General features: G+C 35.2%; 1 protein-coding gene across 1 annotated transcript; it reads right to left on the bottom strand.

Annotated features, from left to right (window-relative positions):
* Nucleotides 1-220: 220 nt before the first annotated feature.
* On the bottom strand, nucleotides 221-2,143 carry LOC136036825 (long-chain-fatty-acid--CoA ligase ACSBG2-like). The gene has a single exon (XM_065719157.1). The coding sequence runs from the start codon at nucleotides 2,141-2,143 to the stop codon at nucleotides 221-223; it is 1,923 nt and encodes a 640-aa protein (XP_065575229.1).
* Nucleotides 2,144-15,213: the final 13,070 nt, after the last annotated feature.

The following is a 15,213-nucleotide window of genomic DNA, read 5'->3' as shown; positions in this document are numbered from 1 at the left end:
TTCAATTTTAATGTCACAAATCAGGCTCACTTTGTCCAGACGTTGGACAAAACTTATTTTGGTTGTTGCAAAGCTTACCGGACAGCTTACTTATTTTGGTTGTTGGTAAAAACTTACTTAGTTTGACTTTCAATCGTAGTCAGTTGCTTTTAAGAAGTGTTTCTTGGAGTAGATTGGTAAAGAGACAATGCTGGGCTCAGCTCATCAAATCTGAAGAAAATTACTCTATAATGAATTCTTCAATTCTAATGTCACAAATCCGGCTCACTTTGTCCAGACACTGTCGGACTATCTTGAACAATTCTTGATCCTTAGATTGATAAAGCTTTACGACATCTGACAATTTATCAACTTCAATTTTCCGGTTTTTTGCACTACCTTCTTCTGGAAGAGAGATGTGATTGGTTTTGAACCATTGTTTCGCTGTTGGTGTAAGTCTATCTTTGTATTTTGTCACATCCTCCTTAAACCACTTTTGTGTTAATGCAGGTGCTTTGTCATTTAAATAGAGTTTTACTGAAATGTAATCACTGCCGCTTTCCACGCTGACATGGCGCACAAATGGTAAAATAGATTTGATCTCATTTTCAACCTTTAATGGTGATATAAGCCGTCCTTTTATAGAGATCACCGCATTTTGGTTACCCCTTACCAAGACAAAATCACTTGGAACATGTCCCAAGTCACCAGAATGGAAAGAACCATTTTCATCAATAGCTTCAGTTGTTCTTTTTTCGTCACCAAGATAACCCATAAATATGTTTTTTCCGCTTAATCGAAGCTGACCAGATGGCAGAACAAAAACCAGGGGGCTTACGAAGGCTTTTTTATCCATTTCAGAATAGAAGCTCCCAGCTGTTTCGGCCCAAAGATGAGGCCCACAAGTCTCGCTCATGCCATAGTATTCCCAAATTTGAAGACCGGTCTTTCTAAAGCCGTCAATGATGTGTTGAGATATAGGTGCCCCACCAGAATAGCCATTAATACACTTATCAAGTCCTAGTCCTTCTCTTTGGTTTTTGAACAAGTCCGCTATCTTTTTTTTCGCTGCTTGATCATCGGTAATCTTTTCATATAGTTTTTCCCATATAAATGGATTGGCAAAAAAAACCGTAGGTCTAACCTTTTTCAAATCTGTAGTTAATTGAAACTCTCTTTGATTGATATCCAGAAAATGAACAGTGGCAGAATTGATAAGAGAGACATACACATCCGTCATTAGTGCATTTATATGACTTAGAGGTATTAAACTGAGAATAATTTGATTTTTTTCAAACAGAACTTTCTTTTCAGCTGCGTGAGAGTGCAACTTTTTTTCAATTAGTCGAGCATTCTCAGTTAGGTTAATGTGACTTAACATAACACCTTTGGGGGGATTGTCTCCTGATCCATCTTCATAAACAATCGAACAACATGCGTTGAACGCTATTCTTTTCCGCCTTGCGATCAATTCACTCGTTTTGTTTTGTTGTCTACCCATGCTTAAAAATGTTTCCCAGGAATAAGTGTCTTTCTCTTCTGTGTCAAGCATTTCGTTTGCCTGAATAATTGCTTTTAATTGTGGTATTTCGTTCTTAACCTTCAATACTTTAGCCATTAATTCCTTATTTTCAACGATAACAAAATTAGCTCGGCACTTTTGCGCGCAACGTGAGATGAGCTCAGGTGTATAGTTAGTAGAAATTCCAACTGCAATTCCCCCTGCTGTAATAGCGCCAAAATGCGAAAAACACCATTCGGGACAATTGTTGGAAACAATACATACACTGTGAAGAGGCTCTAATCCAAGCTTCAAAAAGGCTTTTGCAGCGTCATTCACGATTTCAAGATAGTTGGAATATGTATATTTGATCAATTTACCTTCTTTTTCTGTAGAAAATGCTATATTTTGGTTGCCCTTCGTACAATAATCCTCTAAAAATGTTAGAACTGAGGTAGGACGATTAACAGATTTACAATCTATTGTATCGACAGATCTCTTAACACAATCGGTTGGGTCCCAAGCTGCAACTCTATCAACGTCAATTCTTTGGTCTGGACCTTGGATAGCATCTGTGCATTCTCCTTGACTATCAGAAGCAATTGACTGATTATTCGTTACATTAGTGTCTGCTTTTAATTCAACTCTTTCATTAACACTCATTTTAGATACGCTTATTAGATATGTATCTATTTTAAAAGATAACACGTATCTTTAGATAAGGAGTTGCCTCTATGGGAAGAAAAATTTATACGTTAATTTGTTATCGTAGGAACTTAGGAAATAAGTTTTGCAAGATGCTTGGAATTCTTTTGCACTATTTTTGGGGTACGTTTTACATTGTTTCATGTCATAGTTAAAAATTTTGTAAATTGCACATCACTCAAGTGCTTAAAAGATATGATTGCATGCTTTAATAAAATTATGTTTCTCATTTACTATACAAAGGCAAAAATTTCATTAACCGTGAGTTCATCATCTTTTCAAGCTTAAACCTACAATACCCAAAATCTATTATAATAGATGAGTAAGATAACATCAAGAGAAATGTAGCCATATAAAGTTATGCGTGCACTGAAAAGAAACATAAAGTATATATATAAGACCGTCACTGTTCAATTGTTTTAAACATGATCATGGATAATGCATCCGAGTCCCTAGTATTAGTTAGTACTTGGGCGATAGATGTTGTAAAATGACAACGGATTCTTAAAACTTTCATGCAGCAAAAACTCCATAGTCTGGAATTCACGATGATGGGAAGCTTGGAAAGTGCTGAAAGGGAAAAGGATGGAATAGACACGAACTGTAGTTCTCCCACGGAATAAGAAAATGAGTAATAATCTGGGGTATATTTAATAAGAACTTAACTATATAAGTACACTGTGAGAATTCCAGCTGCAGCTAAAACAGAGGGAGATGGGAAAATCCAGAAGTCTGGAAATAACTGGCTCACTGGGGTCACTTACCAAAAATTGGGTACCCAGTGGAGAGTTCTGGGCCTGCTCAGTGGCAGTAATCACCATCAGTTAATCCCTCAAACTCAATGGTATAAAGAGGAGGACCCACAAAACACTGTGACAAAACACAGCACTAAAAGATATTTGGCAAAGCAGTGCTCCAAAGTAAAGAGAAGAAAAAGAAGGAATTCCGGGGTGACCCATAGTAACCAAAAGCTCAAAACCCTGTTTAAAATTGTGTCTACTGAGAAAAAATTACCATTTATAATTGATTTAAAATTAAGAATCCTGGTTAGTTTTGGTGGTAAAATGTTACTTTGAGAGCCAATTTTTGGGAATTTAAAAAAAAGCCTAGAATCACTAAAACATTGTGTCAAACCAAAACAAAAAGTACACCTTTGGAATCAAATTTATCGAAAACCCCGGTCAGGAAAAGTATATCGCTTTTGCTCCAGTATCAAGGAAAATCACCTTTTAGCATAAGGTAGTAGAATCATATATCCTCTTTTATTTTATTGTTTTCTTCTTTGACATTAGCGGGGCACTAGTATGACATCATAGAGTCCTGTTTATTGGGTCTCTTGTAAGAAAATTACTATATATATTTTGTCACTAGTCTTGGGTATGAGGGTGACTCATACCCAATTTTTCTACCCCATTTTTCAATATTATAAAAAATAATATACCCTATTTTTCAATATTATGAAAAATGGAAACACACAACTCAAAATACGGATTGTCTTCGGTAAAGTGCAAATAATCTTCTGGTCTTTGGAAGGCACGCGGTCAATCAGACAAACTCATTTTGTTTTTGCTCGTTCTGAGTGTTGCTCAAATTTATTTACTCGGTTATTTTGTTATTTTTTGTAATTACTGTTCGTTTGGGCGTCATTTATGTACTTATAGAGACATGATTTAAAGTGATTAAAAAGTGGTTTGACTTATAGTAACTTCATTTAAGTCTGGAATTTTTACCAGTTTATAAATCTACTGTCTTATGACCCCTTCAAAGATATACAAGTGACAAAACCTTTTGTTAATAAATCATTTCAATTGCCGAGTCAACCTCATCCAGTATACTATCTCCTATTCTGATGTGAATCTATTAGTAATACCTTCAAATTTCAAAATCAAAGAAGGATTCTGAGGGCAAATTTCTTGATTCAAGGTTCTTTCTAGCATGTAACATCAAATATTTCCTTCAAAAAAGCAACTTATATGTCAAATCCTTTATTTAAGACCGAAATTTTTACCGATTTAATAGCCTATTGTCCTATGAGCCCTTCAAAAAATATTCATTTGACACGACCAAATCATTTCGATTATTTATGTCAACCTCAGTACTTGTATACCGTATCCAAGTCTAATATGAGCCTGTTAATAATCCCTTCAAATTCCAAAATCAATTAAGTTTCACAGGGAGCATTCTTTGATTCGAAGTTCTCTCTAGCATGTAACATCAAACAATACCTTTAAACAGGCCAGTTGCAACACAAAACATTGATTTAAGTCTGAAATTTTAACCAACTCAACCACCTACTGAGCTATGATTCCCTTAGAAAAATATACAACTGACGAAATCTTTTGTTAATAACCTATCAATTTTATATAAGAACCATTTCAAATTGCCTACGTCAACCTCATTATCAGTACACCATGTTTAATCTAAATAAACACTTGCTAATAATCCGTTAACAAAGGTTTCTCTGGGTACGTTCCTTGATTCAACCTTGTTTCTAGCATGTAACATCAAAAATTTCTTTAAAACAGGAAATTCAGAAGACAAATCCTTGATGTAAGTCTGAAATTTTTACCAATTTAGCAGCTTTTTTTCCTATGGTCCCCTTAAAAAAATACAACTGACAAACCTCCTTTACTAATAACCTGTCAAATTTACTTCAAATCTCGTTTTGTTTTCGTTGTTCTTTTCTGCCTCTGTGTCTGGGCGCCTGTGTGTTTTTTCATGTGTTTTTTGTGTGCCTGTCCCCAAATTCAAAAGGATTTACCCGTATCATCAACTTTTATACTTTTTATTTTATACCTTTTTTAAGTTTACGTGTTTTTTTTTAAATATGATATAAGTGTTTATTTTGCCAATGTACAAATAATACTAATTGAAAACCTACAATAAACTAGGCACTGTTGATGACCAGCCAAAGAGTACAATGGGGGTAGCCGCCTAAAAAAAAATACAAAAACCATGTTCACCAAAGATCACTTGTCATTCTAAGACATGAGAAAATTGAAAAAATTCCAAGTAAAAAAATAAGTTGGGAGGAGCGCATTGGCCCTGGAGGTGGACATAGGCCCTGTTGAGGTAAATTAGGAACCCAAACTCTTACACAAGCCCGGTAGTGAAACCAGTGTGCCCGACACTATATTGTTATAAATAAGGATACCTGGCCGGCTATAGTCATTACAACTTTTACGACCGAAACAAGTGTCATTGACCACAAGAAGGACTATAGGGAAAAAGACTAGATAGACAAAAAGGTCTATCTGGCAATCATCTCAAATCACTGTGGTGTACATATTCTCGTAATAATGCCAAAAAGGCACCCGTAAACAATTCACTGATACTATTTACGAAATATCTAACGCCAATTGGGAAATTGATTACACTAATAACCTGTTACGATATAGCGACGCGAAACACCAGGTGGCTAGCGCTCGGAAACAATGCATTGATTGCCTAGAATGTGTTTCTAAGAGCATAACAATATCAATGATTTGTTGGCTCAGTTGACTGAAGGTCGTAGGAGCTCTTGAGTCTCACATTCAATTCCTACACTAGACATAAATTTCTTGAAGTCAATGGAAAAAATGCTTAGTGGCCAAAAATGTGTTGTTGGAAAAAAAATCTATTCATCTATACTGTAGTTCCCAATGCCGGCATCTATTACTTAGGTTATGTAGACGGGAGCACTAGGGGTATCCCCGTACTTTGTGTTCTTAAAAATAGTATCAGGGATCGAAGAGGTAGGGATATTACAGGACAGATTGATGGAATACTGCTAATACCGCTAATTGCTTTTTTTATTTAGCTTAAATTTATCATCACTCAAATAACTGGAAAATAATCATCTTTTAAACTTGGATTTGCAATCAATTAGACTTCACATAAAATAGTCAAGAGTTAATAGATCAAACTTTCTAAGGGTATTTATTTGCTGATGTTTTAAGCAAAAGGACAGGGAATAAAGTAATTTTCAAATTAATCATTTGATTAAACCATGAATTTTTACTAATGAACAATAATTTGTTTTAAAGAATAAAAATCCAAGCAGCAGCTACAAGAGATAATTTTTAGGGGCCATGATTTGTTGCTTTAACTTTGCGATTTTCTTCTTCTCCTTTAGGCTTTCACAGGCTTGGAAATAACAGCTTTAGATATTACGATAGTGAAGACAGTAAGAACTTGATTAGATAAAAAGAAGCATGCACAAAAACGTCTATAATAATCACCTGGTGTCAGATTTTGGAACTAAATCAAGGATAAAAATACTTAAAACACTGTCCATTCCTGGATTCTATTCAACCAACAAACAGCTGCAAGATTTAAATTATAGTATAATTGTATAAATGCAGACGTTAGTGCTTCATATGTACTTAAGCCCCAGGGAAGGCAACCTGGGTCATTGCTTGGGAATTTGTGGCTTGGACGGGGGATGTTGGGTAGAAATTGGGACAAGAAATATAAATTTGGCAATTAATTTCCTTTTTTACACTCAAGATAAATCATATCGAAAGGGAGGAGTGTTTGATCTTGGGTGTTCCCTAAATAGGGTAATGGTTTTAAGGTTAGACTTTGGCATATGATAAGGGGTATGTAAAACCTAATCAAAAGAAACTATGTGTATCTAGGTTATCAGAAAGAAGAAAGTAGTGAGGGGGTTCCGGGTTTAAAGGGAGACCTAACTTTTCAAATCCAAGTCTCGACACTTTTTTTAAATTTCTTAAATATGCAGGTGCACGTTACGTAATAGGGAGTGTTTTCTTTGAAATACAGGTACTTGTTACGTCATAGGGAGTGTTAACTTTCGGTTGTTAAGTAATAGGGAATGTTATAGTCGACTAGTCGAGCGGGGAATTCCCAGGTGTAATGGAGGGGGACACACGTATGGGTGTTGCGTAATGACGGTGCACATGCAGGTGTTACATAATGGCAGCCACATTTGGGATGTTGCCTAATGGCAGCTCAAACACGGGGTTTACATAATGACGATGAACACGTCGTCGGTTACATAATACTTTAAAATAGTACTTACTTCAGGATATCGTTTTTCTTTTAAGGTGTTTTTTGTCTTTTAAGGTGTTTTTGTCCTTTAAGGTGTTTTTGTTCTTCAGGATTTTATTATATTTCAAGGCGTTTTCTTTTTTGTTCTCTGGGAAAATTTGTAATCTAAAGATTTTTGCCAGCCTTAACATTCAAAAGGGACAGGGCTGTCGTGGGATGGAGTGCTAGGCGGGTGGATTATGAAAGCCTTTCTAATATTATGATTTGGGGATACTTTCTTGATCATAACCCTTGCAAGCAAGGAGAATCCCCTGTCTCGCTTACTAGAATGATTAAATTATTCATATATTTCCAACCCTTTACATATGAGACCACACAAACATCCCAATGCTAGCGATTTTTGTTCTATTAGATGCGCGTGGTTGTTACAGCGTTATTAATTTCCTAACACAACATAGAAAAGTTAAGTCAGCTATTGAATCAGCGAGATGATAGATAGTAGTAGCTTGATTACGTATTTAAGTATTATCCTGGAACAAGAAATCCAAAGAATGAAAGCCTTTGTGCATACTAATTATATTAAAAAAATGCAGTATAGATTATAAAATCACAGAAAAAGCAGTTAAGACACAACAAATAAAAACAAAAGTTGAAAATACTTATAAAATATAGGAAAAATAACAATGAATTAAAGAAAGGTGGGAACCCTGGCAACCAGTTTCAGAAAGGACAGTTGGTATAAGAGATACATTTAAGCTATATTAAGAGGTATTTTTGAGAGATCGTAATGAAAATGTATTGTTTCTATCTGCTAGACGCACCTGCCAGAAAAAAGATATACCTTTTTTGCATTTGGTTATTTCTAAGAGGTTTTACGAAAATACCACATTTCTCCGAGCAAAAACTACGTATATTTCACACCACCATGACACTATGCGGCCGGCCTACCCCATAGCAACCAATTCCATTGGAGGGCTTGTTATTTCAGATAAATTTAAGTCATATGATGGTTTATTTCTGAAGTGCCTTAATGAAAATGCCGAGTTGCTAAAGCCAAGACTATGCATAGTTCCCGCCACCGTGGCTTTTAATGGTTGGCCTACCCCCTAGCAACTAATTCCAGGGAGAAAGTTGTTATTAGTGATAAATTAAAACCATATTAAGAGGGATTTCTTGGAGGTCTTAATGACAATACCTCGTTTCTTTGACTGGGTTTTAGATTTCAGTCCCCCCACCAGCGGAAAAATTCCTTCCCATATTAACTTTAAGCTGTTAGACAATATTAGTCCTAGCAATTCACGCCAACATGGTAATATATGGCTGGCCCATGGCATGCCGTTGATACATATTATTATTCCTAAGGCAATTTTTCACTTATCTTCATGATTAAAATCATGCATTAAATCTATTGGTTCATGTTTTCACAAGCCATCCCTCAGTGATAACCATGTCAACTAACACCAAAACGCAATTTTATTAATGGTACTCTAGCAACCTCTGTTACCTTCCCCCCATCATTCCAAAGACATTTTCCAGATATTTTCTTGTTAAAAATCATTCATTAATTCCATTGGTTCATGTTTTTGGAAGCTATCCCTCTGTGATACATCAAGTAAATTCACACCACCATCTCAAACTATTACTAGCCCTCTGGAACTCCGTGGCACCCTCTCATCATTCCTAAAACATTTTCCAGATATTTTATTATTAAAAATAATGCTTTAAATTCTTTGATTCGTGTTTTCGTAATCGATCCTAAACATGATACACCATCTCAATTCACACCACCATGCCACACTACGGTTACCCCTCTGGCACCTTCTAGTTCACTCATAGAATTTCTAAGATATTTTTCAGATATTTTGTTGTTAAAAATCATACACTAAATCCATTGGTTCATGGTTTCGTAAGCCAACGCTCTGTGATACACTATCTCAATTCAGGCCACAGTGTGGCTCTCTGGCACCCTATAGCAACACCTCATCCTTCTTTAAGATTTTTTTCAGATATTTTCTTGATAGAAATATGGAATCCGATGCTTCGTGTTTTCGCAACCCAATTCTTCGTGATACATCACGTCGATTCGAGCTTCCAGGCCACGCTATGACTGCCCCTCTGGCACCTTCTAGTGCCCCCCGTTATTCCTAAGATATTTTACAGATATTTTCTTGTTAAAAGTTTCTTGGAGAAAAAATCCATATGTAATAAGTCTCACGAACAAAAATCAGCATGCATCATGTTTCACGAAGGAAAAACCAACATGCAACAAGTTTCACCATGAAAAATATCAATATAAATTAATTTTTGCGAACAAAAATTAGCACGCAACAAGTTTAAGGAACAAGATCAGTTTCATTTGGAGAAAAATCAATGTAATAGTTTCACAAAGAGAAAAATAAACATGTAACAGTTTCACGATGAAGAAATAAAAATATAACAAGTTTCTCGACGAGATAAATCAAGATATATTAAGTCTCTTGACGAAATAATCCACATGAAACAAGCATCACAAACAAAACTCAGTGAAACATATTTCACGAAGAAAAAACCAACATGCAGCAGGTTTCATAAAGAAAAATGTTATGATAAAATAAGTTTCACGAAAGAATAAAACAATATACAACAAGTTTCACGGTGAAAAACATCAAGATAATTAAGTTTCACAAACAAAAATAAGCACGCAACATGTTCCAAGAACAAAACTGGTTTCACAAGGGGGGGGGAATCTTGCAAATCTAGCGTGCAAAAACATGAACCAATCGATTTAACGCGTGATTTATAACAAGAAAATGTCTGGAAATGTCTTAGGAATTCTGAGAAGATGCTAGAGAGTGCCAAGGGGGAAGTCATAGTGTGGCACGGTGGCGCGAGACGAGATGGTGTATCATGTTTAGGATGGCTTGCGAAAACATGAACCAAAGGATTTAAAGCATTCTTTTTAACAAAAAACATCTAAGAAATGTCTTAGGAATGATGAGGGGGTTCTTGAGGGTACCAGAAGACCAGTAATAATGTGAGACGGTGGTGTGAATTGACAGGGTATATCACGAAGCGATGGCTTGCGAAAACATGAACAATAAATTTAGTGGGTATTTTTTAAAATTAAAATATCTGGAAAATGTCTTAGGAATGATGAGGGGTGCTAGAGGATACCAGAGGGCCAGTAATAGTTTGACACGGTGGTGTGAATTAACATGGTGTACCACGTTGGGGTTGGCTTGCGAAAACGTGAACCGTTGGATTTAATGCATGATTTTTAAGGAGAAAAAGTCTGTAAAATGTCTTATAAATAATGAAGGAGTGCTATGTGGTGCCAGAGGGGCATTCATAGTGTTCCATGGGGGCATGAATTTACACGATGTATCACGGAAGGTTGGGTTGCGGAAACATGAAGGACTGAATTTAATCATATTTTTATCATGAAAATATCTAGAAAGTGTCTTAAGAATGATGAGGGGGTGCTATAGGGTGCCATAAAGGCAGTTAGAGTATGTAACAGTGGCGTGAATTGAGATGGTTGATCTTGAAGGGTTGGCTTGCGAAACATGAACCAATGGATTTAATGCATGATCTTTAACCAAAAAACCCTGGAAAGTGTACTAGGAATGATGAGGGGGTTTAGGAAGGCTATTCATAGTGTGCCATGATGGTATGAATCAACAGAGTGTATAATAGAGATAATAGAGGGTGGGCTTGCAAAGACATGAACTACTAGAGCTAATGCATGATTCTTATCCTGAAAATATCTGAAAATACCTAGGAATCATAATATGTATCACCGAAATGCCATGGTTAAGCCATATATGACCGCGGTGGCGTGAATTGCTTGTACTAACATCTTCTACATCGTAACACCCAGTCAAAGAAATGAGGCTATTTCATTAAGACCTCTTGGAAATACTTCTTAATATGGTTTCAATTTATCTGTAATAACAACCCCCTCCTCCTGGAATTTGTTTCTAGGGGGTGGGCCAACCAAATATTGTCCCTCTTGCTTTAAGTATGCATAGCCCTGGCTGAAGGAAACATGGTATTTTCATTAAGACCTCTTAGAAATATTTCTTAATCTAGCTTAAGTTTTCTCTAATAACAAGCCTCCCTTCTAAAATCGATTGCAAGACAGTGGGCCAGCCACATATTTTTACGGTGACGCAAAATGTGCACAGTCTTGGCTCAAAGAAATGTGGCATTTTTATTGAAGTCTCTAAGAAATAAACGAATGCAAAAACTGCGTCTCTTTTTACTTACAGGTGTGTCTGTTAGAGCAATAGAAACGATGCATTTTCATCAAGACCTCTCAGAATTACTTCTTAATATAGCTAAATGTTACGTCTAATATCATCCCTCCTCTCTGGAATCGGTTGCAAGGGCTCCCACCGTTCCTGATCTGGGTACTCCTAAGAAACGTGGCATTTTCATTAAAGCCTCTCGGAAATTACCGAATGGAAAAAATATGTTTCTTTTTCTTTCCGTTGCGTCTAATAGAGCGATAGAGACGATGCATTTTCATTAATACCTCCCAAAATACCTCTTAATATGGCTTAAATTTAACTCTAATATCAACTCTCCCCCCTCCTCTCCCTGGAATTGTTTTGCTAAGGTTCCCACCTTTCTTTAAATCATGGTTCTTTTTGTTTATACTTTATCCTTTATAAGTTTTTTCACATTTTGTCTTTTTATTTGTTTTAAAAATAACTGCTTTTTCTGCAATTTCATAATTTGTAACGTTTTCTTATTAATAAAATTTGTATGTACAACAGCCTCAACTCTTTAAAATTCTTTGTTCAATAATAAAACTTCAATGCGTAATCATTTATGCAATGAAATATCTAAGGCCAATGCTATGTAACATCTTGCTGATTGAATAGCTAACTTAACTTGTCTAGGTCAAGTTAGAAAATTAATAACGCTATAGCAGCCAGTTGCATCTAATAGAGAAAACATCTATGTAATTAGGCTTGTGTGGTCTCATGTGTAAAGATTTTGGAAATATGCGAACAATTTAATCGTTCTAGTAAGTGTGACAGGGGATTCTCCTTGCGTGCAATAAGTTAGCATGTAGAAAGTATCCCCCAAATCATAATATTAGAAAGGCTTTCATAGTTGAAAGTATATAGTTTCATAGTTTTCATAGTTTCATAGTTGAAAGGCTTTCATAGACCTCTATTCCATGGTAGTCCTGTCTCTGTCGAATCCTAATGCGGACAAAAAATCTTTAGATTATAAAGGCTCCTTGAGAAAAAAGAAACACGCCTAAAAAGAAAGTGGAGTCTCTTAAAATATTATGTAACAACCCAGGTGTTTATTGTCATTAAGTAACACCCCTTATGTGTTTCCATAGCTAAAAGTGGGTCTTCTACAAGCCCTGAAGAAACAAGTCAAACAAGATTGCCTCACATCCCAGGTGTGCGCCTTCACTACGTAACACCAACATTTGTGTCCTCCTCAGTTATAAACGAGGATTCCCAGCTTGACTGACTCTAGCAAGTCCTATTACCTAACAACCAAAAGTAAACAAAACCCATTAAGTAACAAGCACCTGCTCGGTGGAATTGCTACCTAGGGCTCCCGGTGGAATTGGATACTAGGGGTACCGACGGGGTTTGTTGCTAGGGCCCCACTGGAATTGCTCGCTAGTTGCCCTCCATTGGAATTGGTTGCTAGGGTCCAGCGTCTTGAAGGCTCCCTGCTAGAGGGCCCCTGAAGGTTTTTTCCTGTCCCTCGCGGGTTTTCTAAGAAAAAACCCTCTCTATTAGGTAAACCCGAACCTTATTACGTAACAACCAAAGAAATCATGATTTTGCGGGCCCTGGCCCCTGTAAGTTCCTATGATTGCCTTTAAAAACCTTCCCATGGCTGCCTTTAAAAACTTTCCTCTGGCTGCCTTTAAAAACTTCTCATGGCTAGCTTTAAAATTTCCTATGGCTCATAGCGTACAGGTGTACTCTACCGTTACAGGTGTGCTATAGTATTGCGAAAGACTCAAGTGTGCGTAATAACGTCTTTGAGGGTTAGCAACTTCCAATTTATTCCCTCTGGCTGTTCCTGGAAGCCTTATGGCGTCACTATTGCCAATATCAAAGGAGTGGGTAAAGGTGTCAACTTGAAATTTTCTTCTCTACTAATATTGTGACTGCAAATAAGACGGGTTATGACTTAATCTGGCCCAGCGTCCAGAACACTTTCTGACAGTGTAACTTTGATGCTCTGTTTTTTCTTGGAGACTCGAGATATAATATATCGCTTCACTCAATAATAAACCTTCTTTATGAACAACTTGTAACTGTAATTAAGCTTTCAATCCTTGCCCCAGGGGCAGCAGGGATTATCTCATCCTCAGAGGCATAATTATTTGACTTTTAGGTTGTATTTGACAAAATGGTTATCTATAAATTCTAGTCCTATACCGTTGTAGGGAGGGCAGCAAAAAAGTAGGCGGGATGGGGGCTGGTTGTCTTCTTATTAATTTTGTCTGTTAAAAAGGGCGCTAAAACTTTCAATCGATTGAGTCCCTTTCAAAGCTTTGCGACATCCCCTTCCACATGAAGGGGTTTTAGGACAAAAATAACTCATTGAAGCCCTATGTCTCTTTACTATAAGCCATGCTAGAACAGCGTTTCTGATCAATGAGTTTCATAAGATTAATTGCATTTAAACATTTCGGCCCTTTTCCAATAGATTGTCAATTTTATTTTTCACTGAGTACTCTAACTCGAGAAAATTAAAGTCGCATTTGTTTTGACCTTATCAAGGGATTTAGAAAAATGTTCAAGCCAATTTTTCTTTAATTAAATGTTTTCATATCTGCATTTGTCATTGAACTCTAGAAATTGGATCGGAAATATAGAAAGAGTGACATAAATTTTGAGCAATGATTTGGGCGTTTTTAGACTACGATTGTCAACCCTAGTGATTTATCACTATTTCAAGTGCTTTTTATATTTCCTAAGTCTCTAAATCAGCACATAAATCACTAGGTTATTGATTTTTGAGGTTGGATTTTTCTACTTCCAAATATTAAATCTACTTACTTTTTACATATTTTTGGAGGCATTTACTTACTTTCTGCTTCTTTTTGGAAGGTGAAAATTTTCCGTCAGCTACTAATTTTGGTTTTGATTCCATTGAATTATAATCCTATATCTATATATATAAAAATAAGTTGTCTGTGGATCTGTGGATCAGGTGACGTCATGTTTGTCCGCATATGACGTCTGAATTATTTCACACTAATACAAAAGAAGAAAAAAACTAAAAAAGGTAAAAACTACAAAAAAAACTAAAAAGAAAAAAAACTAAAAAACTAAAAAAAACTAAAAAAAGGTAAAAATCTAATAACCAAAAAAAAACTGAAAAAAATAAAAAAAAGGCAAAAACTACAAAAAAAAATAAAAACTAATAAAAAAACTAAAAAAGCTAAAAAACTAAAAAAACTAAAAAAAACTAAAAAAGGTAAAAAACTAAAAAAACTAAAAACTAAAAAAGAAAAAAACTAAAAAAAAGGAAAAAACTGAAAAATAAAAGAGAAAAAGAAAACTAAAAAAATATGAATAAATATATATAAAAATAAGTTGTTTGTGGGTTATGTCTGTCTGTCTGTCTGTCGAGTGACGTCGTGTTTGTCCGCATATGACGTCTGAATTATTTCACACTAATACAAAAGAAAAAAAAAAACTAAAAAAGGTAAAAACTACAAAAAAAAACTAAAAAGAAAAAAAACTAAAAAAGCTAAAAAACTAAAAAAACTAAAAAAAGGTAAAAAACTAAAAACTAAAAAAAACTGAAAAAACTAAAAAAAGGCAAAAACTTAAAAAAAACTAAAAACTAATAAAAAAACTAAAAAAGCTAAAAAACTAAAAAAACTAAAAAAACTAAAAAAAGGTAAAAAACAAAAAAAAACTAAAAACTAAAAAAGAAAAAACTAAAAAAAAGGAAAAAACTGAAAAATAAGAGAAAAAGAAAACTAAAAAAATATTAATAAATATAAAAAAAAATCTAAAAATCTAAATAAACTAAAAAAGAAAAAAAAGAAAAAA

Source organism: Artemia franciscana, chromosome 16 (genome assembly GCF_032884065.1).
Source record: "Artemia franciscana chromosome 16, ASM3288406v1, whole genome shotgun sequence".
In the NCBI taxonomy this organism is placed as follows: Eukaryota; Metazoa; Arthropoda; class Branchiopoda; order Anostraca; family Artemiidae; genus Artemia; species Artemia franciscana.
The sequence above is the reverse complement of the archived record's forward strand: the minus strand, read 5'-3'. Positions and strand labels throughout refer to the sequence as shown.